At 44.0% G+C, this 27,756-nt stretch overlaps 1 protein-coding gene across 1 annotated transcript in view; it reads left to right on the top strand.

Moving 5' to 3' along the window:
- def8 (differentially expressed in FDCP 8 homolog) overlaps window positions 1-26,128 on the top strand; it is a 40,132-nt gene extending 14,004 nt beyond the window's left edge. Inside the window, exons 5-12 of the mRNA XM_056278761.1 lie at window positions 11,475-11,616; window positions 14,423-14,587; window positions 20,619-20,746; window positions 20,953-21,066; window positions 22,516-22,596; window positions 23,681-23,821; window positions 24,693-24,802; window positions 24,936-26,128. Coding sequence (XP_056134736.1) covers window positions 11,475-11,616; window positions 14,423-14,587; window positions 20,619-20,746; window positions 20,953-21,066; window positions 22,516-22,596; window positions 23,681-23,821; window positions 24,693-24,802; window positions 24,936-25,029 — 975 coding nt within the window. The 3' untranslated portion in view covers window positions 25,030-26,128. The remainder of the gene's footprint in view (window positions 1-11,474; window positions 11,617-14,422; window positions 14,588-20,618; window positions 20,747-20,952; window positions 21,067-22,515; window positions 22,597-23,680; window positions 23,822-24,692; window positions 24,803-24,935) is intronic.
- Window positions 26,129-27,756: the final 1,628 nt, after the last annotated feature.

Raw genomic sequence — 27,756 nt, 5'->3', positions numbered from 1 at the left:
GTTATGAAGAGGAGCGAGTTTTCAACTGAATTTAAAGACTTTGAGGAAGTTGATAAAAGCAACTACCTTGTCCTCCAGACATCCTTCGAGTCAAGAAAACAAATGAAAGCATAGAAATTATGGAGTCATGCTACTTTTTTGTTCGCGGTTGGGTCCACGACCTCAGTACCAAGGTGCTCCGCAATGACTGTCATTTGGTTTTTGCCAGGGTGAGTGGCTTTTCTTTTATTGTTCCTTGTTCTGTGGATTAACCTATTAACAAACATTCAAAGTTGTGGCGCCTCTCTACGTTAACATTATGGTTGTTTACTTAGCGTTGCTAGGTTAACCACTCTCAAAGGTCCGGTGAAACGCCACTAAAGACGTGGATCATCATGAAACAAGACAGAGACGTCATTGGCGCTCATTGCAATTGCATAGCAGGGTAAGTTATTTATGTTCGCCTGTCTTTTTTGTAACTACTAACCCCAATTTAAGTGTTAGTGGTGTTGCTTGTAGCAAGCGATTTAAATATGTCATCAGTGCACACCCACAGATGAACTGCGAAATACAATTTTCCATTACTATTCTATTCTATTCTATTCACAGATTGTGAATAGAATAGAAACGTGCAAGTGGCTGAAACCATCACATGTAAAAAAGGTGTTTGAATGTACATATCATTGCTTTTGTTTTTGTATAAGATGTATGTACATGTAATTGTAGCCTGCCCTACTCTACTAAGGGAAATGACAGTAACTGTCAATTTCTAAAACACACTTCTGCAGATCCTAACAAAGGGAAACTAAAATCAAACACTGCAACTTCCATGGTTTGTCTTAGACTAAGACAAATTGTAGTTGCAATGTCAGATCTTAAATGTTCCATGTTATGGACAGCAGAGGTGTGTCATTTATGTTGGGGACATGGTGGGTATGTCACCACTACTTTTTGTTGTAGCCCATGTCATCCCCACCACTTTTTGAAAGCCTTTAGTTAGTAGAACTTGATAATGAATAACATGTTGGTACATATCTTGTAATTAAGATAGAGACCCAACAGGTTACTGATCGGTAAATCTAATTCAAAACACTTATATTGCTGCTGTGCACTCTTATGTATGGTGCAACAATCTAGCTTTAGTTTAGACATGAACACACCCTCAGGGAGGTAATGTCATGCCAAAAAGTGATCGTCTGCATACTGTATCAGTTTTTCTTCTTCTTTCGGCTGCTTCTGCTTGGGGGCGCCACAGCTGATCATCCATTTCCATCTCTTCCTGTCCTCTGCATCTTCCTCTGTAATGCCAACCACCTGCATGTTCTCCATCACCACGTCCATAAGCCTCCTCTTTGGCCTTCCTCTTTTCCTCTTGCCTGACAGCTCCATCCTCAGGATCCTTCCCCCAATATACCCAGCATCTCTCCTCCACACATGTCCAAGCAATCTCAATCTCATCTCTCTTGCTTTGTCTCCAAGCCCTCCAACCTGAGCTGTCCCTCTAATATGCTCATTCCTAATCCTGTTCATCTTCATCACTCCCCAACAAAAATCTTAGCAATATTCATCTCTGCCAGCTCCAGCTCCACCTCCTGTCTTTTCATCAGTGCCGCCATCTCCAAACTGTATAACATAGCTGGTCTCACTACCATCTTGTGAACCTTTCCTTTCACTCTCGCTGGTACCCTTTTGTCCTCTCCAACCACTCAATCTTGCCTCCACTCCCTGTTACTTTGAACAGTTGACCCCAACTATTTAAACTCATCCACCTTTGCCACCGCTACTCCTTGCATCCTCATCATTCCGATGTCCTTCCTGTCGTTCAGATATATATTCCATCTTGCTCCTGCTGACTTTCATTCGTCTTCTCTCCAGTGTACACCTCCACCTCTTCAGGCTCTCCTCAACCTGCACCCTACTCTCACTACAGACTATGATTTTCACAGACACTCGTGCCTGATCTCGTCCGTCAACCTGTCCATCACCATTGCAAACAAGAAAGGTCTCAGAGCCGATCCTTGACGTAATCCCATCTCCACTTTGAGCCCATTCATCACACCTACTGCACACTTCACCACTGTCACACTGCCCTCATACATATCCTGCACCACTCTTGCATACTTCTCTGCGACTCCTCACTTTCTCATACAAAACCACACCTCACCTCTCAGCACCCTGTCGTATGCTTTCTCTAAATCCACAAAGGCACAGTGTAGTAACTCCTTCTGACCTCTATAGTTCACCATCAACACTCAAAGCAAATGTCATATCTGTAGTGCTCTTTCGTGGCGTGAAACCATACTGCTGCTCGCTAATCATCACCTCTCCTCTTAACCTAGCTTCTATTACTCTTTCCCATATCTTCATGCTGGTGCTGGTCAACTTTATACCTCTGTAGTTGCTACAGCTCTGCATATCACACTTATTCTTAAAAATCGGTACCAGTGCACCTCTTCACCACTTCCCAGCCATCCTCTCACTTTCCAAGATTGTGTTAAACAACCTAGTTAAAAACTCTACTGCCATCCCTCCTAAACACCTCCATGCCTCCACAGGTATGTTATCTGGACCAATTGTCTTTCTACTCTTCATCCTCTTCATAGCTGCCCTCACTTCCTCCTTGCTAATCCACTGCCCTTACTGATTTACTATACCCACATCATCCAATGAAGAAAATGAGAGAGAGATAAGTCTCTCATTTTCTTCATTCATCAGCCCCACAGTACTCCTTCCACCTTCTCAACACACTCTCCTCGCTTTTCAGCACATTTTCATCTCTATCCTTCATCACCCTAACCTGCTGCACATCCTTCTCAGCTCGGTCCCTCTGTCTATCCAATCGGTACAAGACCTTTTCTCCTTCTGTAGTGTCCAACCTGTCATACAACTCATCACCATATGCCTTTTCCTTTGCCTTCGCCACCTCCCTCTTCGCTTTATGTCACATCTCCTTGTACTCCTGTCTACTTTCTTCATCTCTGACTATCCCACTTCTTTACCAACCGCTTCTTCTGTATACTTTGCTGTACTTCCTCATTCCTCCACCAAGTCTCCTTGTCTTCCTTCCTCTGTCCAGATGACACACCAACTACATTCCTAGCTGTCTCCCTCACTATTTCCGCATTGGTTGCCCAGCCATTCGGCAACTCTTCGCTACCACTTAGTGCCTGTCTCCTCCCTGAACTCCACACAACAGTCTTCCTTCTTCAACTTCCACCATTTGATTCTTGGCTCTGCCTTCACTCTCTTCCTCTTCTTGACCTCCAAAATCATCCTACAGACCACCATCTGATGCTGCCTAGCTACATTCTCCCCTGTCACCACCTTGCAGTCTCTAATATCTCTCAGATTACACCTCCTGCATACCTGTGTGCTGCTTCCTCCACTATTATACATCACCCTGTGTTCCTCTCTCTTCTTGAAATATGTATTCACCACAGACATTTCCATCCTTTTTGCAAAATCCACCACCATCTGTACTTCCACATTCCTCTCCTTGACACCATACTTACCCATCACCTCCTCATCACCTCTGCTCCCTTCACCAACATGCCAATCCCATCACCACTTCATCCAACTCACTCAGGAATTGTTCTTTCTCTTCCATCTCACACCCAACATGCAGAGCATATGCACTAATAACATTCATCATCACACCTTCGATTTCCAGCTTCATCATTCTGTCTGACACTGTCTTCACCTCCAACACACTCTTGACATACTCTTCCTTCAGGATTACCCCTACTCCATTTCTCCTCCCATCCACACCATGGTCGAAGAGTTTGAACCCACCTCTAATGCTCCTGGCCTTAACTCCCCTTCCAGCTGGTCTCTTGCACACACAGTATTCCTACCTTTCTTCCCTCCATCTTGTTAGCCACCTCTTTCCCTTTACCAGTCATAGTGCCAACATTCAAAGTTCCGACTCTCACCTCCACACTTCCACCCTTCCTCCTCTCCCACTGCCTCTGGACATGCCTTCCCCCTCTCCTTCGCCCAACTGTAGCATAGTTTCCACTGGCACCCTACAGACCAACCGGTGGCAGCCGTTGATAACCCGGGCCTTGACCGATTTGATATGGAAATCTGATTTATGATCCCCATATTTTATTTGGCAAAGGTTTTACGCTGGATGCCCTTCCTGATGTAACCTCCCCATTTCTCCGGGCTTGGGACCGGCACTAAGAATGCACTGGCTTGTGCATCCCCAGTGGCTGGGTTAAAACCAGAATTTTGCCTGGTTTCAGTACACGAGAATAAAGATCCAAATGCATCTTCCTTACCATGATGTATTATATCATCCATATAAGCTGGTTAACATTATAGCATCGTAACACACAAAAAGTGTAAGCAGATATTAAAGGTGATCCATAAAAGGATGCTGTCTTGCATCTATTCGCAGTATATGGCCCACTGAAAAAAGGTATGAGCACGTCAAATCCATTGTTCCCAGCCCTTTTCAAAACAAACTGATGCCCATGCGTTTCCACCATCAAGTCCTGGTTAAAACTTGGAAAGAACTGTAATCATGACACCAACTAGTCATTATTTGTGTACTTGAGTTCACGCTATAATTTTTTTGTGTTTTGTTTATATTTGTCTGTTTCTATATTTGTTTCTATTTGTCTGTTTCTATGTTCTGTGTGTTGTTATGGGTGGTTGTTGTTTTTTGTTATTACTATATGTACTGATTTTAAGGGTCTTTGACGAGGGTCAGCATCAGGTATAAGCTTATAAGACAGGGGTTAGACATGGGTGGGGTTAAGCATAGTCAATATTTAAACCATTGAATCATAATAATGTCTACAATACTGCCCCCCTCCAAGGTTTCTAAATTCAACATTAGATATTAAATTACCATTTCATTTTTTTGCTTATTGTTTCCTTCTACTGTTTACAGTTATGGATGCAAAACTGTGGCACAAGCCAGAAGAGAGTGTGAGAAGCTGGGTCTGGAGCACAAGGGCTTCTCCTGTATTGAAAGTGGTCTCTGGCTGAATCCCAAGTGGCCATACATGGGAGACTCGTCTGCTGGGATTGTCACTTGCAACTGTCAAGGAACTGGGATATGCGAAATAAAGGTAACATCACGTTTCATTATAAACGCACTAAAAAAGATGTTCGACATATAACTTCATAATTTCACTTAATGTAAAGACAGAAAGCATTTAAACCATGGAAAGATATTGACATACATACTTGTTTACATGCTTAGTTCACTGATTTCTCATATAAAGACAATAGTTTTTTTTTTGTTTTTTTTTTTACCTGATAAGTTCCAACTGCTAAGCCTACAGTCTTCATCTGAAATGTTGCTGAAGCTTCCTGTCAGCTGATTTATGTGGTAACAGGTAGGACGACCATGTCCACATAAGTCAGCTGACAGAAAGCTTCGGCAACACCTCAGATGAAGACTGCAGTCTTTATATAAGAATCAGGGAATTAAGTAAAAAGTCAGACAAAATTAACCTTGTTTACATGTTCTTTTCACTGTTAATTTTAGTGCCAACATAGCAAACCAGACAAGATTAATCTGCACATGTGTGCTGGAGACAAGGGATTCTTCCTTATCAATGATGGGGATGATGTTACATTAGACAGGAGCCATGCTTACTACTTCCAAGTCCAGGCACCACTTTACCTTGTGGATGCTGAATATTGTAACTTTGAACTACAGGAATGACATTTTTGTTGAAAGAATTTTCCCTGATAGGGAATTTTGGGATAATGTGATTCCCAAAGTTGAGAAATTCTTCAGAAACGGTATACTTCCAGAAGTGTTGGGACAGTAAGATACAAAGTAACGTGTTGACATGTAATATGACGAAAGGACACTTGCTCACTTCAGTTCAGGCACGAGATTCAGTCATATTCTGCAAATGAAAAACTCGTAACTAACATGAATGTATCTTTTTTTGGAGGTCAGATGTTTATTGAGAAGATTCAATAATACGACAAAGGTATTAGTGGTTTCTTAGGTTTCTTTACTGTTCAGTATATAATGAATATGAGCTTATTGTCATTGTTATTCTGAGCAGACTGACATTAGCATCCAGCTCAAAGCACTACTGTGCCAAAGTACAACCTCACAGAACCTCTAGTGTAGCTGTAGCACCACAAATATAACACCATTCACCTTCATAGTATTGGAGTGGAGGCAGAAGGCTGAAAGACAAATATCTCAAACTAAAACTTAGTCTTGTTAATACATTTGCCACTGTATGCACAAAGAACGGGGGTTAAATACAGTTAAATACATTGAATTGTATAGTCAGTTTTACATTGCATAAGCCTAGCTCCGGCATTTGGAATACTAGGGATTAGTTCCCGAATAATGGCATCAGCTCATTGTTGGAGATGGGATGGAAATCTGTACAATGCCTAATTCTTGTCATCTTCGAAACAGGGTTGCAACACTGATGCCGAGACAATCAACAATGGAGGCCCACATCATTCCACTGTCCTTGAACTTGGATATTTGCTCATCTGATAGCTGATACCAGGAAACAAAACGCCAAAAAAATGGCATTGATAATGATTAACCAAAGAATACATATATCCCAAAATATAAATGGAACAACAGGACAAGAAAGCCCCCCCTACTCTTGTCTGTCAAGAGGAGTTGTTGCTGGATGCTATCTGCTACAATAAATCCATACATTAAAGTGCACTTCTACTCAAAAATGTGTTTTTCTTATGTTTGTGTCCCCTAAAATGTCTAGCCTTGACTACTGACTTGTATCTGTGCAAAGTTTGTCACTAGAGTGGTGTTTTCACATTTATCTACTGGAGGAAAAGCAGTCTCTACACCTCAAAATCATAATCAGATTTTTTGCCAAGTACAAGGACATACAAGTAATTTGTCTTGGTGTGTTGGTGCAAGAGGGAAAAATTAACAGTTTAATTAATTATAATGATTCATGATTAATTAATAATTAATAAGTTTAATTAATAGTAAAGATAATAGTTATATTTACACAAGATAAAATAAAATAAAAATGAAAGCAAGGTGACCCTAATTAGGATAACTGCAGATGGAATGGATGAAAGTAAGGTGCAATAAGGTGCAATCAACACTGTTTCCAAGCTGAACATGAGATCATATGGCAGCCCCTGATGCTCTGTACTGGGTGGCAGAAGCTGTATTTGCAAAAAGTTAAATTAGAATTTTAAGTTATTTACAGAATAAGGTTTTTTTTACAATGTAGTGTAGTTTTTTTGCAGGGTGACCATATACAGAAAGCAAAGCAGATAAAAGGGGTTGGGGGGCGGCAGTGTCAGGATTTGTGGGTGTCTGGGGGCTTGTTAGAAAGGCCTGCTGCCGTAGGGAAGAAGCTGTTCTTGTGGTGTGAGGTTCTGGTTTTTATAGATAATAGCCTCTTGCCAGAGGGGAGTGTTTTGAAGAGACCATGGCCTGGGTGGGAAATGTCAGCCATGATCTTTCCTGCTCACCTCAGTGTCCTGGAAGCGTACAGGTCATGGAGAGACAGCAGGTTGCAGCTAATCACCCTCTCAGCAAAGTGAATGATATGCTGCAGTCTGCCCTTGTTCTTGGCAGTGGCAGCAGCGTACCAGATTGTGATGGAGGAGGTGAGGATGAACTCTGATGACAGTGTTAAAGTGCACCATCATTGGCTTTGGCATGTGGAATTTTTTCAGCTGCCGCAGGAAGTACATCCTCTGCTGTGTGTTCTTGGTGAGGGAATTGATGTTCAGCCCCCACTTGAGGTCCTGGGTGATGAAGTGATGCCCAGGAAGCAGAAGAATTCCACAGTATCAACTGGGGAGCCACACAGGGTGGTGGGGGTGGATGGGCTGGGTACTTTTCTGAAGTGCACAATCATCTCAAAATCTTTGGAGCGTTGAGCTCCAAGTTGTTTTGGCTGCACGAGGACACCAAAAGGTCAATCTCTCACCCGTAGGCGGACTCATCCCCACCAGAGATGAGGCCAATAAGGGTGGTGTCGTCAGTCCAAGAAGAGCAAACTGTTGTTCTTTACGTCTTCCCTTGTGAACTTAATGTTCTTGTCCACTGAGTTGATGTGTTTGGTAAACGCTTGCACCTCTTGTGTTTGGATTTTGACCCATGTGTCGTCCACATATCTGAACCAGTGGCTCGGAGGTGTTCCTCTGAAGGAGTTCAGGGCCCTGTGTTCTATCTCTTCCATATATAAGTTGGCCACAATGGGTGATACTGGTGAGCCCATTGCACAGCCGTGTTTCTGTCTGTAAAACTGACCCCTGAATTGGAAATATGTAGTGTTCAGGCAAAAAAAGGTCCAGTAGTTGGCAAATCTGGTCTGGGCTGAGGTTGGTCCTATTGTGGGGGGTGTCATCCCGTAGCAAACGTTGCCTCACAGTTTCCAAAGCCTCCATGGTTGGGATGCAGGTGAATAACGAGGTCACGTCGTAGGATACCATGGTTTCATCCGGTTCCAGTTTTACACCTTGGACCTTGTCCACAAAGTCAAAGGAGTTTTAGATATGGTGAGGTGTTTTGCCCACTAAAGTGGTCAAGATGTTGGCTATATGTTTGGCATTGTTGTACGTGACCGAGTTTATGCTGCTGACGATGGGCCTGAGGGGGGTTCCATCTTTATGGATCTTAGGGAGTCCATATATGCATGGACTGTTATCTTGTGGGTAGAGACGGTGGTATTGTATCCGATCAATGGTTCCTCCTTTCTGTAGTTTCTGTAGGTATTCTATTATTCTCCTCTTGTAACCACTAGTAGGATCGCGTCTCAGAGGTTCATAGCTGTCGGTGTCGCTGAGTAATGACGTGATCTTGGCGTGGTAGTCTGTTCTGTTGAGGATAACCGTGCATCTCCCCTTATCTGCTGGAAGGATAGTGATGTTTTCATCCTTGCTCAGGGCTGTCACGGCTTTCCTTTCCTCCATGGTTAGGTTGGAAAGAGGGAGTTTCGCATTGGACAGAGCTGCTGATACCTTTAACCTAAGCTGTTCCACCTCGGTTTCCGTTAGATTGTTTTTCCTTATGGCTGATTCTGTGGATGTGATGAGGTCAACTATAGGTAGTTGTTTGGGTGTCATGGCAAAGTTCAGTCCTTTGGCTAAGACCTCCTTCTCTGGTTGGGTAAGTACCTTGTCCAACAGATTCTTGATCCATCTGTTCTGCGTTCCGTTTTGTGTGGGATGTTCTGTCTTTTGTCTCCAGGTAAATATATCTGCTTGGCTAGTGTTGTTGGTTTGTCGCTGTAAATTTTGAAACTTCCTTGTCTGCCTTTCTTTGGTTTTGTGGTGTTGAGATAGTTGGGCTTTCTTGGTGAAATCAGTGATCCTCTCCAAGACTGCACCAGGCAAGTGGGATGTTATTTGCTGGAGTAGTTGGTCAGATTTCTCTTTCAGCCCTTCAATGGTGAAATGGACCTGTCTCACTCTTTCATTCAGGAGTTGATTCTGTGCCTTCTCTATGATTCTGTCTGCTCTATGTCCTTTCATTGTGGTACACAGGCACAGGCTAGTGGGTATGAGCCTGTGTTGTCTGCATCTCAGATTGAATTGCAAGTGATTTCTGTAGTCTGCAATCTTCCGAGCCATCCTTTCATATTCCCTCACCATTTTAAGGGTGTCAGACCCAAATTGTTCCGCAAAATGTCTGTGAATGTTTTCATTCATCCAGGTTATCCAAAGGAGTTGAATCAAGTGCGACTGGACTTGGTATATATCCGTGAAGACGTTTCGCCTCTCATCCAAGAGGCTTCCTCAGTTCGTGCCTTTCTGACTAGACCAAGCTAGTCTGACTGGCTGGTGATGAGACTCAGTATTTATCCTCTTTGGAGTTGTTATCAGCGCAATAGATGTCCATGGCTCTTTGTGCCCCGATATTTACCAACTTTGTGTTCCAATGTTTACCAACGCCCGTCGCTAAGAGCCACGCATATCTACGGCTTTGTTAGCGACGGGCGTTGGTAAACATCGGGACACAAAGAGCCATGGACATCTATAGCTCTGATAATGACTCCAAAGAGGATAAATTCTGAGCCTCATCACCAGCCAGTCAGGCTAGCTTGGTCTAGTCAGAAAGGCACGAACTGAGGAAGCCTCTTGGATGAGAGGCAAAACGTCTTCACGGATATATACCAAGTCCAGTCGCACTTGATTCAACTCCTTTGGATAACTCATTCAGATCTTTGGCCAGGCACATGTAATTTGTTGAGTGAGAAGCTTTTGGTTTGTAGTTAGTGATCTGTCTGAGGCGCTTCCAGACAGAGGCTGAGTTGTTTTCTGAGAACTGCTGTTGAAATCTCTCAGAGTACAGTCGTTTAGCGTCTCTCACCCCCTTGCTAATCCTGTATTTACTTATTAAACCAGACCTTTTCCCCACTCCTAAATGCTTCCTACTCTTCCAACCTAAGCTGTCTGAGTTTAGCTGTAAACCAGGGTTTGTCATTGTAGAAACTAACCCTGGTGTGTGATGGTACACAACTGTCCTCATAAAAGCTGATTTAAGACATCACAGCCTCAGTGTACTCATCTAGACTGTTGGTGGCAGACCTGAAAACATCCCAGTCAGTACAGTCCAAGCATGCAGTCCAGGCACCTGTGCTGAGGGTCAGGGTGGAGGAGGTGTGGTCACCTAACCTAACAGACTAAGGTCTGTTGGTCAGGAAGTCCAGGGTCCAGTTACAGATGGAGGGGTTGAGACCAAGGGAGAGGAGTTTGGTGGTTAGTTTGGCAAGGATGATAGTGTTGAAATCAGAGCTTTAATCTATGAACAGCATCCGGACGTATATGTTGTTAAGTTCAAGGTGGGTTAGAGCAAAGTGCAGGGCAGTGACAATGGTGTCCTCTGTACACCTTTTGGGACGGTAGGCGAACTGATGTGGGTCGAATGTGTGTGTGTGTGTGTGTGGGGGGGGGGGGTAGTGTTTTTGATGTGAGCCAGAACCAGTCTCTCAAAGCACTTCATGGCAATGGGGGCAAGTGCTATGGGTCAGTAGTCATTCAGACATGTGGGTGTTGATTTCTTGGGGACAGGAATGATAGAGGTGGTCTTGAAGCATGCTGGGCCTATGGATTGATTGGGACAGTGAGAGGTTAAATATAGTTGTGAAGACCTCAGCCAGCTGGTCGAAGCATTCCTGGAGGACCCGACCCGGTATTCCGTCCGGTCCGGCAGCCTTCTGTGTGTTCACTCTGTGCAGTGATTCTCTGACCTCTGCGATCGAGAGTGAGCACCTCTTGATGATCTAAAGCACACTAGACATGCACTCTTGGCTATGGTATGATTACTATGTAGTGTTCTATTGTGTCTATTGGTGGCACTCAAATTTATCTGCTAATTGCCAACTCTCTTGTAAGTCACTTTGGATATAAGTTGCTGCTAACTAAGGTAGCTCAATGTAAATGTGATAATGTGACATCCAGTTATGTTTCACCACCAATGAGTACTGCTCATAGTGCTCATAGTTTACGTTCTCAAGAAATTACCTGTTAATCGTGTCTTTTGTGCTGCTCATTGTCTGTTGCAGGACCCTGAGGAAGACGAGCCTAATATGAGAATTCTGTCGGAGCACCGATTTTATAAGGAAAAGAGCAAGAGTGTGAAACAGACATGTGACAAATGCAACACCATTATCTGGGGCCTTATCCAGACATGGTATACCTGCACAGGTGAGACGAAGTATCCAATGATCATTCTGTTATAAACCCAATGCAGAAAAAGTTGGGATGGTATGGAAAATGCAAATAAAAAAATAAGAAGGCAGGGATTTCTAAATGTACTTTGACTAGTATTTCATTGCATACAGCATGAACACAACATGCAACACATTCCAAAGAAAGTTGGGACATGGCAATTTTGGGCTAGTAATGAGGTAAAATAATTAGATAATAATGTGATTTGAAATGGGTGATGTCAACAGGTGATTGTGATCATTATTTTGTACAAAAGCAGCATCCAGGAAAAGCCTAGTCCTTTAGGAGAAAAGATGGGCCCAGGATAACCAGTTTGCCAACAAATGCTTGAGAAAGTTATTGAAATGTTTAAAAACAATGTTTCTCAAAGAAAGGTAAGAAGGGGTTTGTATTTTCACCCTCTACGGTGCATGACATAATTAAAAGATTCAAGGAGTCTGGAGGGGCGGCACGGTGGCGCAGTTTTAGCGCGGTTGCCTCACAGCAAGAAGGTCCTGGGTTCGAGCCCTGGGGTAGTCCAACCTTGGGGGTCATCCCAGGTCGTCCTCTGTGTGGAGTTTGCATGTTCTCCCCATGTCTGCATGGGTTTCCTCCGGGTGCTCCGGTTTCCTCCCACAGTCCAAAGACATGTAGGTCAGGTGAATTGGCTGTACTAAATTGCCCCTAGGTATGAATGTGTATGTGTGTCTGCCCTGTGTGATGGCCTGACGGCCTGTCCGGGGTGACTCCCTGCCTGCCGCCCAATGACTGCTGGGATAGGCTCCAGCATCTCTGTGACCCTGAGAGCAGGATAAGTGGTTCAGATAATGGATGGATGGAAGGAGTCTGGAGGAATTTCAGTGCCTAAAGGACAAGGGCACAAGCCCAAGCTGAATAACCGTGCTGTCCGATCCCTCAGACGGCACTGCATCAAGAACCATCTATAAGTGATATAACCACACAGGCTCAGGATTACTTTGAAAAACCTTTGATGAGCACGACAATACGTAATTACATCCACAAATGCCAGTTAAAACTTTGCTGTGCCAAAAGGAAGCCTTATGTTAACCGTGTCTAGAAGTGCCATCGACTTCTCTGGGCTTGGAGGCATCTGTGATGGACCGTCCCACAGTGGAAATGTGTATCGTGGTCAGACGAATCATTGTTTCAGTTCTTCTTTGGAAGAAGTGGACACCGTGTGCTCTGTACCAAAGAAGAAAGGAACCATCCAGACTGTTACCAGGAACAAGTCCAAAAGCCAGGGTCTGTCATGGTATGGGGTTGTCAAGGCTCAGCGTTTGTGGTTTTTATTTTTCAAAGCCACCCAGCATGCTGAATTTCGCCACAAGAGGACGCTTTTACATAACCTCACGAGAACCGGAACAACCTTTGGATCCGTGGAAACAAAATCCGGGTGAAAATCAGTTTAAAAATCTGGGTATTTTTCGGTGAAAATCGGTAAAAACCGAAAATGCTGAGCCTTGGGGGTTGTATAAGTGCCCTTGGCAAAGGTAACGTACACTTCTGTGATGGCACCATTAATGCCGAAAAGTACACAGAGATTCTGGACCAACAGAAGCTACCTTCAAGACGACATCTTTTCCAGGCGCGCCCATACATATTTCAACAAGACAATGCACAACCACTTTCTGCACACATTACAAAGGCATGGCGGCGGAAGAAAAGGGTGCGGGTGCGGGACTGCCCTGCCTGCAGTTTTGCCTTGACCCCAATGGAGAATGTGTGGCACATTTTGAAATGCAAAATATGTTGCAAAAATCAAAGTTGAGATAAGTGTTTATTTTGAAAAAAACAAAACAAATAAATTAATGAGGTAAAACATCGATTAATGTGCTGTTGTATTGTTTTCAGTGTAATTCAGGTCAAATCCCTGCTTTCAGCTTTAATTTTAGTTTAACATACCGTCCCAACTTTCTGATTAGGGGTCGTACAAGACCCAAGTTTCACCTCTTGAGATACATGGAGGTTAAGTGTTGTTTTAGGAGCCAAAAAAGTTTTGTGGACCACTTTCAACTGAATAACAACTAATAGATATATGTAGATACGGAATGTATTACTGATAGTAACATATTCTGATAGTAATATACTTTCTGGGATTTCCTTATCTGGATTATTGAGCGTGAATCAAAACAGTAAGGGCTCAACATTTCTTTTCCTCTTCTTTTTTTTTTTAATTTTGAGGCTTCCTCTTCATGGACAGAGTTATTAGGAGTGAAAGGGAGTCAACAAAGGATTGCTCTCAGTTGCATAATTTTGCAAGCTCAATTCAATTATAGTGAATGTTCACTGGGAGGGACACGTTAGTACAGAGAGGAGCTGTTGCATTAGACAACATCAAATGATCTAAGTCTGTAAACTGGATATTTATAAATACAAGGGTTTGTTCAGTTCTTCAGCCTGATCATTTTTAACTGCAACACTTCGAAATTTGTCTCAATGGAAGTTTATTCATTATGCTAAATACAAGTGGTTCCCAAAGTGGTTCTTCTAGCTTGGGGACCCCTGTGTCCCCCTAGCCTGGGGACCCCCGTGTCCACCTGAGGTGTCTACCTAGCATCCCCTGGAAGATGAGACACACTGATTTATTATTTGAATAAATTCTAATTAGCACAGTAACGAGAGAATGCATGAACTAATAAGATGACTGTGTGGATCAAAGCTCTCTCCCAACTGTTATCTGTAACCCTGCAAAATATCTGCACCAAATCATATCTAAAAATTCATGTCTCTTTATGAACCTGAGAATTTGCCATGCTGAATTTGTCTACTTCTCCTCTCTCAGGTTGCTGCTATCGCTGCCACAGCAAGTGTATGAACCTGATCACCAAGCCCTGTGTGAAGTCAAAGGTCAGCCACCAGTCCGAGTATGAACTCAGCATCTGTCCTGAGATAGGATTAGACCGGCAAGATTACCGCTGTGCAGAATGCCGAACGCCTGTGTCGCTGAGTAAGTGTGGATGCAGTGTGAAGAGTGGTGTTGGTGGGGGTAATGACTGGGTAAAGCATAGGTGGATGGGGTGTGGGTTTTCAGAGTTGGATGATGAAGAATAGGTACACAAGCAATAGCAAATAAATAAATAAAATATATACCAATAAAACAAAATACAAATAGACACACATTTGCAGCACAGTCAGTAGGTAATGCACACATAAGTGTAAAAACAAGGGTAATATCTGGTACACTAGACAGTCAGTCTGTGTATTGCACTAACCCGAGTCAGCATATTTTATTGCACATGCCAAAATGTAAAGGAGTTATTGCACAGTTTCAAGATATTATTGTAACCTTAGAGTTGATTAACAGAGTGCAGTTCTTTAATGGCACTTGGGTAGAAACTGTTCAAGTCCGGAAGTACGGTTCTTGAAAGTCCTATAGCGCCTCCCAGCGGGCAACAGCATGAAAGGGTGGTTGCCTGGGTGAGACGAGTCCTTGATTATGTTTGTGGTCCGACGTAGGCAGCGGGATCTGTATATGTCCTGAAGTGAAGGTAGCTGTGTGCCAACGGTTTTCTGTGCTGGCTTAATCACTCTCTGTGGAGCCTTCTTATCAGCCACAGTGCAACTGGCCTACCACACAGAGATGCCAGAAGTGAGGATGCCTTCTATGGAGCAGTGATAGAAGGACACCAGCAGCGGCTGGGGCAAATTAGCTCTCCTCAGTGTCCTCAGAAAGTAAAGCCGCTGCTGTCCCTTCTTCACTCGGGAAGTTGTATTGACAGTCCATGTGAGGTCCTGGGAGATGTGTGTGCCAAGGAATTTTGAAGCTGGTCACCCTCTCCACCATGTCTCCTCCGATGTATAAGGGAGCAGGTTCCTCTTCCTGTTTCCTAAAGTTGATGATGATCTCCTTTGTTTTGGACTATGAATGTTAATTATGAACTTTTATTATGAGCTAGTTCATTTTAATCTGTGTGAACTGAACTTTGAGCTAGCGCTTGAGAAGTGCAAACTTGTACAACACTGCACACACACACACATACACACACACACACAGCAGATGCAGCAACATCAGCATGAAATTCAATTGTACGACCAACAAACACTATATCCAATAAACAATAGTATTGAAATATGCAGTAGGCTACTACAGTCCGAAAATGTAAGTTAGCTTACTTCTGACAGCAGGAGAGGACAGGGCTTGGTGTGGGTGGTGAGTTGAGAATGATGCCTGAACTTGAGCTTAACTCTCTTCCTCCTGCTCCTCTCGTCTTTTTGTGACAAACTTAAGCCAACTGCTTTGTTTTGCCACGATTTTTAACTCAACCTACATTACAAGCAGCTAGCTTGCAGAAAGTAGGCCTCGGTTCCTCTGCGCAATGTGCTCACTGTACAGGGAGTGAAAGAGGAGGGGCTGCTCGCAATCTGGCATGTGCGAAGTGTACTGCCAATTCTGACCTATCGTCATCATATGCTAAACAAGAGACAAGAATTGTTTTATTTTTATTTTTCGTGTTGTCAGATAATTGAAACAGTATTCATTGACTGCAATTCACTGGATGATCCAGCAAAAAAGGAAGCCTTCTGATTGGGTGGGCCCAGGCCCATCTAGGTCCACCCACAGCTATGCGGCAGTTTAGTGGTACAACAGAGTTAAAGACACAATGCAAGAACGGGTGGCAGAGTGTCACAGGTCGATCCTGCTGTGTTTTACTGGATGCATCAAGACTGCAATGTTAATGCAATATTTGCATGTCATGTTGATGACTATTCGGAGTGGCTCAACTGACTTTGCAGCCACAGTGATTCCACAGCTGAAAGCTGATTTTGCAGTTGGTCGTGAAGAGGTAGATAGCTTCTGTTACACTGGCATGGAACTCACCACTGTTAATAGGGCCATACTGATGCAACAAGGTGGCTATATCAAGAATCTTCATCCCATTCGCATTGATTCCTTGTGCTCTACAGCTTGATGCTCCTCTCACTCGACCCAAGACTGACCAGCTAAGATCAAAGATTGGTCAGATTCTCTGGGTTGCAAGACAAAATAGACCCGATGGGATGTTTGATGTATGCAATCTTGCATCCTCCACAAAATACACAACAGTACAAAGTTTACATAAGGCTAACAAGGTTGTTAGGAAACTGGAAACTGAAAACTGATCATGTAACTTGGAAATTCCAACAATTGGGAAAAAAGGACTCAACCTAGTTGTTTTCAGTGACGCATCACTAGGCAGTCTCCCAGATGGAGGCTCCTAAGGTGGACACCTTGTCATGCTAATGGGACAGGAAGGAAACTTCTCCCCCATCTGCTGGCAGTCAAAAAGGATCAGAAGAGTTGTACATGGTACACTCACTGGAGAAACACTAGTTCTTGCTGATGGAACTGACAGTGCTGTGTCCCTGACAACACTATTCTCTGAACTGACCACAGGTGAGGCTAATGGACATGTTACCCATAACATGCGTCACTGACAACTAGTTGCTGGTTGATGCGATCAAATCCACAAAATTCATCATAGAAAAAAGACTACATCTGGAGATAAGTAGCATTAAGGAGCTGATCCAAGCTCAGAAGATCCAACATGTTCTTTGGTCAACTACAAAAGAACAGCTTGCTGGCTGCTTGACTGAAAAAGGAGCATCTGCACTCGTGCTTCTAATGGTACTTCTTCATGGCACCTGGCTTTTGAAATAGAGCATCATGGCTAGAAAAGACATTTTTATTAAACCTATCCCCCTGACTTAGGTTTTGCTTTTGTTTTGTTTTCATAAAAAAGAGAGGTAGATTGTTAAGTTTGCCTTTTGGTATTGTGCCCATGTGATTGTACTTACGGTACTTTTGTTCCATTATATCAAGGTAATGTAGGTCAATTATATCAAGGTCAGTGTAGTGTCATTGAAGATGGCGGTGTGAATTCACGTTCGCAGTGGCCTCACCCAGTGTCGTGTGGGAAGATGGCGCGTGAATTCACATTTGCGGTGTCCTCACCCAGTACCATCTATGCAGTGTCTTTGTCCACGTCTGCATCTAAGCTGTCTTCGTTTGATGGCTGGGAGAGCTGGCGCTGGATCGGCTGGGTGAGCTTGATCTGCTGCATCCTGTGCGCCCAGGGACCACGGCCTTGCCCGGAGCTGCGCCCAAGGAAGTAACGCCGAGGGCAGTCTGACAGGACGCGGAAGCGGGGCAGGCTAAGCTAACTGCTAGCCCATGCAGAAGGGCAGTTCTGATAACACCAAGGGCGGTCTGGCGGCGGCCTCACCTGGCGTTGACTGTGGTGTTTTTGATGTTGTTGTGTGGAGTGCAGAGAGGTGTGTCGAGGGTGTCTGGCTGGGAGAGCTTGGTCTGCTTTGTCCGGTGGGCCCAGGGACCACGGCCCCTGCCTGGAGCTGTGCCCGAGGAGGAAACACCAAGGACGGTCTGACAGGGTGCGGAAGCGGGTCAGGCTAAGCTAACTGCTAGCCCATGCAGCCCGGCAGTTCCGACAGTCATCCTGGCTTGTGTTCGTTCCCTTGGACAGTAATTTTTTTTGTTTAGTTTGGATATATGTGTTAGTTTGAGTCTGTGTGTTCTTGTAGTTTTTGGATGTGTTTTTGTTTTTGTGTTGCACTGCTGTAGGCTGGGGGAAACGGCATTTCATTTCATGTATTTGGGTACATGAAATGAAACGACAAATAAAGTGGCATGTGTGCTTTTTTTTTTCCGGGCTATGGACGTTATGTTGTGTACTTGACAGCCATTAAAGTGTTAAATTCAAAGTCCATTTCCTGGTCTTTAATACTAGTTAGCAGTATTAACAACTTAAATTGGGCCAGGTGGGTTCACTTGAGAGGTCATACCAAATACATTTAAAAGGCCCAACTATGCACTATGACTATCACTGTGTGAGGTGTCAGTACTGAAACAGCAGATGAGGTCGGTCCTGCTGTCACCAAGACCAGTTAACCGCCTGTTGAACCTCAAGTTGAGGTTATAAATGGAGAAGGTTATAAAAAGGTCGTAAAAGCATCGTAAAATCCATTGTAACAAAACTATAAAAAAAAAATATGGTGCAAAAGTCCAACGACCAAGCCATTCAACTAAACCGAGCAGCCGGACAAAAAGGGCAATTGTCAGATGTGTAACCAAAAGGTCAGATTTGATACTCCAGAGTTGGACGGCTCATTGGCTTAAATGGGAGAAACTGTCCCGTGATCAACAAATTTCTCCAGCACTTTACAGATTAGGTCGTGCTGAGAGAGTGGCTGGAGGCAAGTCACTTCTGAGAAAGGCCAACATTAAGGCATGCCTGGATTTTGCCTGAGGCCCAGTGATAGAATCCAAGACCATTTTTAGGAGAAGACTTCCTGATCTGATTAGACTTAAGTTACAGTGCATTCATGAAATATTCACCCCCTTGATCGCTGCATATTTTGTTCCTGTCACACCTCCAAATTTCACTTAATTGAAATATTTTTTCTCTCCTTATTACACAAAAGAACTCTACAATACAAGCAAAAAAAAATTCCTTCAGGATGATTTGTGCTTAAAATATTTCTCCCGTGTTACCTCCGGCTTGGCCGGGCATTCCTACAGAAACAAATGGCTGTGTCTGCAGGTGGGAAGCTGGATGTGAGTGTGTGTCCTGGTCGCTGCACCAGCGCCTCCTCTGGTCGGGCGGGGCGCCTGTTCGGGGGGGAGGGGGAACTGGGGGGAATAGTGTGATCCTCCCACACGCTACATCCCCTTGGCGAAACTTCTCACTGTCAGGTGAAAAAAATCGGCTGGCGACTCCATATGTGTCGGAGGAGGCATGTGGTAGTCTGCTGCCTTCCCCGGATCGGCAGAGGGGGTGGAGCAGAGACCGGGACGGCTCGGAAGAGTGGGGTAATTGGCCAAGTACAGTTGGGGAGAAAAATGGGGGACAATCCCAAAAATTTGTAAAAATGTTGATCGGTGTTTGGCAGCAATTACAGCTGTGACTCTTCTCAGGTGTGTCTGCATGAGCTTTTGCAATCTTAGATCTTGAAATATTGCCCATTACACCATGCAAATTTGTTCCAACTCTTGTCGTCTGTCAGCACTCAAATTATATTGTCTGTTGATGGACAGCAATTTTGGACTCATACTGGAACATGAATCTTTGGTCTAAACCCAGTTGAAATGGGTTCTCCTCAAGGATTCGCTTGTGCTTGTGCCCTTGACGGCATTAAGCTTCCCTGCCCCTCCTACTGAAAAGCAATCCCAAAGCAGGATGCTGAAACCACCACGCTTAACAGTAGGCAGAATGTTGCGTAGGTGTTGGACTGTCTTTGTTTCAGACCAAAACACTCAACTTGAGTCATTAGACCTTAAAATCTTCCAGAAAGAGGGTCCGCGGTGGCGTAGCGGTCTAAGCATCGGCTTGGTGTCGATGCAGTTGCCCACTGGGGACTGGGGTTCGCGCCCCGGTCTCGTCAGATCCGACTATGGCCGGACTCGATGAAGCAGCAATCATTGGCAACGCTGTCTTCGGGAGGGGGGCGGAGTCGGCTTGTGTTCGTCATGTGAATGCGTCTCTGTGTGTGTCGGAAAAACAGTGGTTCGGCTTGGATTCGCCTTGTCACGAAAGTGGGGAGGCGCTTTCCTTCAAGACTGCCGGCCGGAGAGATGCAGTTGGCGAACGCATGCAATACGAGGGTGGGTGTTTGAATTAAAATAGGGATCAATTGGCCACTAAATTGGGAGAAAAAAGGGAAAAATCAGAAATAAATTTTAAAAAAAAAAAGAAAATCTTCCAGAAAGAATCACATTTGCTTCCGTGGCTTTTAGCTAACTCCCTTTTGTTAGGTATTATAGCCATTAGGAGCTGGGTGTATGTTATTCCATTTTTTTATTAAAAATTTATGCAATTGTGTGTGTTATAAAACATTTTAGATAGCACCACTTTTAGGGAAGTCACTTTTTACTCAAGACTGCCAAGTTGTATGCAGCGGTGGACCTTTTAATCTGGGTCTTTGACGCTCACTTGGATCTTTAGTTTGATCATCTGTCTTCACTGTGCTATTTTATCCTGTAGGGGGCATCCCTAGTGAGGCCAGGCAATGCGATTACACAGGCCAGTATTACTGCAGCACATGCCACTGGAACGACACGGCAATCATTCCGGCGCGTGTCATCCACAACTGGGAGTTTGAACCACGCAAGGTACGCTGGTGGGCCACACTGAGCTAGGCTTCGACCCAGGATCCTTCACCCACTCATTTATTTGTTTGTTTATTTACCTAACGAATGTACGGAAGCTCAGTATACTTCTTCATGAAGTATCTAAACGTGATCTTGGGAGATTTGTCAGGTGTGTGTATTGGGGCATGTGCGGGGCTAGTTTTTGCTGACTTGTGTGTCTTTGCCAGGTGTGTCGCTCTTCCATGCGTTACTTGGCCCTGATGATGTCACGACCCGTACTTAAGCTGAAAGAGATCAACCCACTGCTGTTTAACTTCGTGGAGGAGCTAGTAGAGATTAGGGTGTGTAGCCTCACATTTATCTTTATTAAGTGTATTGTTCTTCTTAACAAACTGGCCGGGGGTGTCCGGGTGGCATGGCGGTCTATTCCTTTGCCTACCAACTCGAGGATCGTCGGTTCGAATTCCCGTGTTACCTCCGGCGTTCCTACAGACACAATTGGCCGTGTCTGTGGGTGGGAAGCCGGATGTGAATATGTGTCCTGGTTGCTGCACCAGCGCCTCCTCTGGTCGGTCGAGGTGCCTGTTCAGGGGCGAGGAGGAACTGTGGTGGGCAATAGCGTGATCCTCCCACGTGCTACGCTCCCCTGGTGAAACTCCTCACTGTCAGGTGAAAAGAAGCAGCTGGCGACTCCACATGTATGGGAGGAGGCATGTGGTAGTCTGCAGCCCTCCCCGGATCAGCAGAGCAGTGACCGGGATGACTCGGAAGAGTTGGGTAATTGGCCAGATACAATTGGGGAGAAAAAAGGGGGAAATTTCCCACCCCAAAAAACAAAACAAGAAACAAACTGTCCGGCTGTTGCAGAACCTGCTCTCTGGACAGATCGCCATCCACAAATCTTTTTTATATATACATATATATATATATATATATATATATATATATAAATTTATTTCTGATTTCTCCCAATTTAGTGGCCAATTGATCCCTATTTTAATTCAAACATCCACCCTTGTACTGCGTGCGTTCGCCAACTGCATCTCTCTGGCCGGCAGTCTCGAAGGAGACGCCTCGCCACTTTCGTGACAAGGCGACTCCAGGCCGAACCACTGCTTTTTCCACACACACCCAGAGACGCATTCACGTGACGAACACAAGCCGACTCCGCCCCCCTCCCGCTGCCAATGACTGCTGCCTCATCGAGTCCGGCCATAGTCGAATCTGACGAGACCGAGGCGCGAACCCCGGTCCCCAGTGGGCAACCGCGTCGACACAAAGCCGATGCTTAGACCGCTACACCACCGCGGACTCCGCCATCCACAAGTCTAATCGTGTTTTACTTCAATCCTCTCTCCATGTGTGCTTACACTAGAAGTTAAATCCCGTATCATTTGTTTGAAGTTGTTGGAATTTTTAAAGCAGTTTCCAGTTGTGGTTGTAGTACATTGAATATTGTGGGTGTAAACGAATGAATCATTGCATTAGCTAGCTTGCCACTATAACGTTAACTAACGTCCAGTTTTAGAAAACTACATCAAGCAGATATGCCAGCTTTGTGCACATCTAAGTACATCACAACACCTGAAATAAAAAAACAAGTTTATTCAGTGGGCAGTTATGGAACTAGTAATTGACTTTTGTATGGGGCACCTGCCAGTTTTCTTAATTTTACTCTCTTGGTTCGGTTAGGGGGAGGGATAATTGCTGGCATTAATACTTGTCTCTGCATATACCGCGAGACTTAATGGCAGTCTGTGTGTTTTTGTGTCTGGTTACCCCCTGTACAGAAGCTCCGTCAAGATATCCTGCTGATGAAGCCCTATTTAGTCACCTGTAAGGAGGCCATGGAGGCTCGGCTACTACTGCAGGTCAGTAACTCTACAGGTTGCACTACTGGAAAAAGGCCGTGGCATTGTTCATCCACATTCTAATTAGTATGCTTTGACGTAATAGTTCCTCTCTGTGAACTTTTTGTGCAGTATTTGTTGCAACAGCACCACCATGTGGCCATGCTGTAGATCATCCAAAGTCAAACTCGAGTCAAAGTATATTTTATTGTCCCTTACAGGGAAATTACTTTGCAGCCAGTATATATAAAACTCTCACACAAACAAAACATACAAAACACCAAGGCAGAACTGACACATCACTGATGGACAACAAAAAAACAACAGGACATAGCCGGCAAGGTTTTTAGATAAAACAAAATTAGCCAAAATGTTCATAAATACTTGAATCTTTTCATCTCATACAGACAATAACTTCATGGTGAATGTATTTTTTTAGTGATGTATTGATTTAAGGTCTTATTGAGTGATCTGTTGCAATTCAATGCAATTAAAAGTGCAGTAACATTGGTTGAATTAATGGGAACTTGCAGTTATGCCAAGTTGGCCTTTCCATTGGAAATTATCCGCATCTTTAAGCAACAAAAGTCACTTGTAAGAAATATGCCTGCAGGGAGTTGAACAGCTGTCTCTTTCAGCGCTGAAGTGTACGTAGACAATGAACTGAATATTCAAAATTATGCGAAAATGGAAGAAGTACATCTTTCCATGATTATTGTGGCCCCTCACTATAACTATTGTAAATGCTTATGTAATCCTGATGTGTTTTATACACTTTCAGCCATACTTGTGTCAAAATATTAAACTGGATGGGTTAACAGCTTGGTTCTTTCACTTTGCTGTAAACCTGAGTATTGAAATCACAACAATATCCGAGGCCCTTGTTTGATATGATATCGATTGAAACCAGAAATCATTGTATTTACTGCGTCGTTTGGTGGTGACCACTTGGCGAAAAAGCCATGTTTTTTTATGAACCTGGGGTTTTATAAAAGGACTAGAACCTAAACTAAAAAATTACTCAGGTGGTGTCTTTTTAACACCTTCATGATTGAGCAGCGTCCATGAATGAACGGCATGTTTCTGGTGTTTTTGCATGGCCCAGCTCCATGATCGCCAGCACTTCGTAGAGAACGACGACATGTACTCGCTGCAGGATTTGATTGATATCTCCAGCGGTCGACTCAGCTGCTCCCTCACAGAGATCCACACCACGTTTGCTAAGCACATCAAATTAGACTGCGAGGTGAGATGCAGCATCTTTAAAACACAACTCTGATTAAGAGTAAGAGTGTATTTATGCTAAACATGTAACAACATGTAGGGTTGTCATTGAGGGTGTGTCTCGCTAGTTGTCGAAATTCCTTCCTCCTGAAATTTTGACTTTGTCATGTTATAAATAGTGTGTGTGAGGGGCATCTGGGTAGCATGGCGGTCTGTTCCGTTGCCTACCAACATGGGGATCGCCGGTTCGAATCCCCTTGTTACCTCCGGCTTGGTCGGGCGTCCCTACAGACACAATTGGCCGTGTCTATGGGTGGGAAGCCAGATGTGGGTATGTGTCCTGGTCACTGCGCTAGCGCCTCCTCTGGTCGGTCAGGGCTCCTGTTCAGGGGGGGAGGGGGAACTGGGGGGGAATAGCGTGATCCTCCCACGTGCTACGTCCCCCTGGCGAAACTCCTCACTGTCAGGTGAAAAGAAGCAGCTGGTGACTCCACATGTAGGAGGAGGAGGCATGTGGTAGTCTGCAGCCCTCCCCAGATTGGCAGAGGGGGTGGAACAGCAACTTGGACGACTCGGAAGAGTGGGCTAATTGGATGGGTACAATTAGGGAGAAAAAGAGGGCAAAAAAAAAACAACAACGTTGACTTCAAGTTATTATCTAAATTGCTGGCACAGTGGTTGGAATCTGTCCTCCCCTCCATTATTTGTCTTGACTAGATGGGGTTCATTCAAAATAGGCAGAGGCAGAATTTACCATTAGGCAAAGGTCAGCAATTGCCTTAAACCCCAAGCTACCAAGGGTCCTATAAAACGTAAATATAAATTGTGTGTGTGTGTGTGTGTGTGTGTGTGTGTGTGTGTGTGTGTGTGTGTGTGTGTGTGTGTGTGTGTAGCGGTGTCAGGCCAAAGGATTTGTCTGCGAGCTGTGCAAGGAGGGAGACATCTTGTTCCCTTTCGACAGCCACACCTCCGTGTGCCACGACTGCTCGGCGGTCTTCCACAGGTTAGTCGCCACTTACTGGTAGCGATGCACAGGCCGCCTTCTCAAATGGAGAATACCTTTAAAACAGAAAACCCACGTTACCCGAGTGAAGCAGGGAGTCTTTAAAGATGTTGGCGATTGTGTTTCTGTTCAGGGACTGCTACTACGACAACTCCACAACTTGCCCGCGATGTGCACGGATGACGGAGCGCAGACAGGAAGAGCCGTCAGATGAGAGAGGCGCCTAACCGTGAAGCGATGGGATACGACTGTGACTACCGGGTGATGCTGCACTTTGTGTGATGTTGTGTACTACTCTTATCAAGACATATTGTAACGACGAGGACTCTAACGTAACATTTCTGTTGTTTTGTGTGTATTTCTGTTTTCTCTGTTCAGGGTCAGTGCACTACATAATGGATAGCGGGGTACCAACAGGCCTGTAAACATGTCTTTCTTGATCTGGCTGTACTGAGCACTGATTTGTGCGTGTGTGTGTGTTGTGTGTGCATGCGTGCGTGTGTGTCTCGTGCGTTTGTCTGTCTGTATGAATTTGCTGAATTAATATAAATGGCCTGTAAAGAGAAACTAACGTTAAAAAGTAGGTCATTTTGTGCGCAGGAGCTGAGAGGTGCCGGCCATTCAAAGTGTTGTCTATTTTACTGCCAACTTTCCTAAATGTTTAAAGCTAGGATCGTGGAGATTTGCATGCAAACACATGTTCTTTTTGGACACTTTCTATAGCTGTTATATGAAAGATATAGCTAATATATCAGTATAAAATATAGCCATCAGCACTTCTGTAGTTATTTTAATTGTTAGTGTCTGGTAGGGCTCTCCGGGAAAAAACAATACAACACACAGTGTTTTGCAACATCGCAGCCAAATCCAGAAGAAATCCATTAGCAGCGAGTTTAAAGATGAGGAAGTTCTGCAGATATGCAAAACGAGGTCACGTGACTTTTCCATCGACAGACACTTCCACACCAATAGCTAAGACCCAGGATGAACACTGTTTGTTTTAATGTTATTATTTTAATTCTGAAAGGACCTCTGGGTTTTGTATGGGCCATACCCTGCTCGTACTCATACCCTTGCCACATGGATCCATAGGTGCCAGTAAGTTACATGAAAATGACGATCTTCAGGATTCGTCCTGTCCTCCAGGAAGTACATCGTGGTGCTCCACGGGCGGTCTTGTTTCTGAGGTAGTAGTTATCATACTATGAGTTTGCCTTTACCACCGTGGCTTTTTTTTTTTGATGTTAACTTCCTGAACATTTGTCCCAGCTGTTCTCTCAAACTGATTGGTTTCCTGTTTGCGTTTAATGTAGTTTTTAAGACAGTCGCTGCGTCCATAAAAAGGGTCTTCTGTAAGAAAATGTTGTTTTAACTGACATCACGGTTTGAAAATTGGATGTCTTGATATGTATGACATATTTTTTTTTATAAATGGTTTACTCTTTTACCTCCTTTCATTCAGTTTTAATGTTTATATAGTCCATTTTAGTTCAGTGTGGAACAAGTGGATGATTAAAACTGGAGTCAACATAAACTCAGTTTACATGCTGTACCCAAGAGTGCCAGCTAAAACTCTAAATATTTAGAATTTACAATACTAAATGATATATGAAGGAAATCACTATTCTATGTTTATAATGCTCTGTGCCTCGAAGTAGGGCACGTTTTTGATACCTTTGGGGAAAGTCTTAATGATGTTATTTGTTTTAAAATAATGAATTTTGGCTGCGTTATCTTTCAGCATGGTTTAATGGTTATCTGTGCTTCTCTAAACGAGGACCATGCGGGTTGATTTTGGTGACAACCCTCGCCTGTGATAATTGTAAAATCATTTGTAGTGCATGAATAAAGTAATGTACATGAAATAAGCAATGATCTTGTAAGTTTTGTCCCTGAGGCATGATGCGTTTATTCAACGACCGGTGTACTTTGGTGGATGGTGTTCAACAATGCAGTCCTTAAAAGTGTCCCTCGTGCAGTGTTTCCCAACCCAGTCCTCAAGGACCCCCTATCCTGCAGAATCCCTTTGCAACCCTGATTAAGTTCCTGTTTGTAGTTATTCAACTAATCAGCAAGGAATGTGAGATTTGGCACACCTTGCATCATTAAGTGCTATGAGGTGATTGGTTGAGTAAGTACAAGCAGGGCTTACATATGCAGGGTTACAAAGAAAATCTGCAGGATAGGGGGTCCTTGAGGACTGGGTCGGGACCTCAGCCTGACAAACTGGTGAATACAGATACATCAGTGCTCTATAATTAACCATCGTTTACTTTGTAATGAAAGTCATGTGAAAGTCAGTGCACCTGTAAAAAAAAAATAGTGTTTTTGTCAAGGAATTGTGACGATGTCCTGCAAGTGATTCTGCAGGGATTTGGGACGGATGGAAAATAAAAGACCGGGTCAGACAAATTCCCACAGCCTCTTTGGCCACTAGCCAGATATTTGTTAAAGGGACAGTTTACATTAAACCTGCAATATATCCTTGACCGCTAGGGGTCAGGAGATGGCGAGCGCACATTCAAACTGTAAAGAACTAAGTTATCCCCCAAATAAATTTCAGTTTGGCAATCATTACAACTTAACTGTTTTTTTCGTTTTGTTTTGGGGTTTTTTTTGTCAGCTTGGCCTATAATTGCCTCGTGAACGTGATGTCAGCTGTGGCAGCACGAGCATCGCAGCTAATTAAATGGTTGTGATTTGCATGAATATTAAAATGTACAAAGCAACATGTTACCTGATGTTGTGTGAGGTTGCCCTCAAACTCATGAATATTGAATTGTGAAAACACTGAAATTGCATTTTTTCTCACACAAATTCAGGCTACCCCTGAATAAGGTAGCAGTTTCCCATAAGTATCACTTCACAACTAAATGGATATTAGTAAAAAAAATATATATATACTGGTGTAAAGTAAATGGATGTTGGGAGGAGGCTACCCTCCATAGACACCA

Source organism: Lampris incognitus, chromosome 4 (assembly GCF_029633865.1).
Source record: "Lampris incognitus isolate fLamInc1 chromosome 4, fLamInc1.hap2, whole genome shotgun sequence".
Lineage (NCBI taxonomy): Eukaryota > Metazoa > Chordata > Actinopteri > Lampriformes > Lampridae > Lampris > Lampris incognitus.
This window is presented reverse-complemented; position numbering and strand designations above follow the sequence as displayed.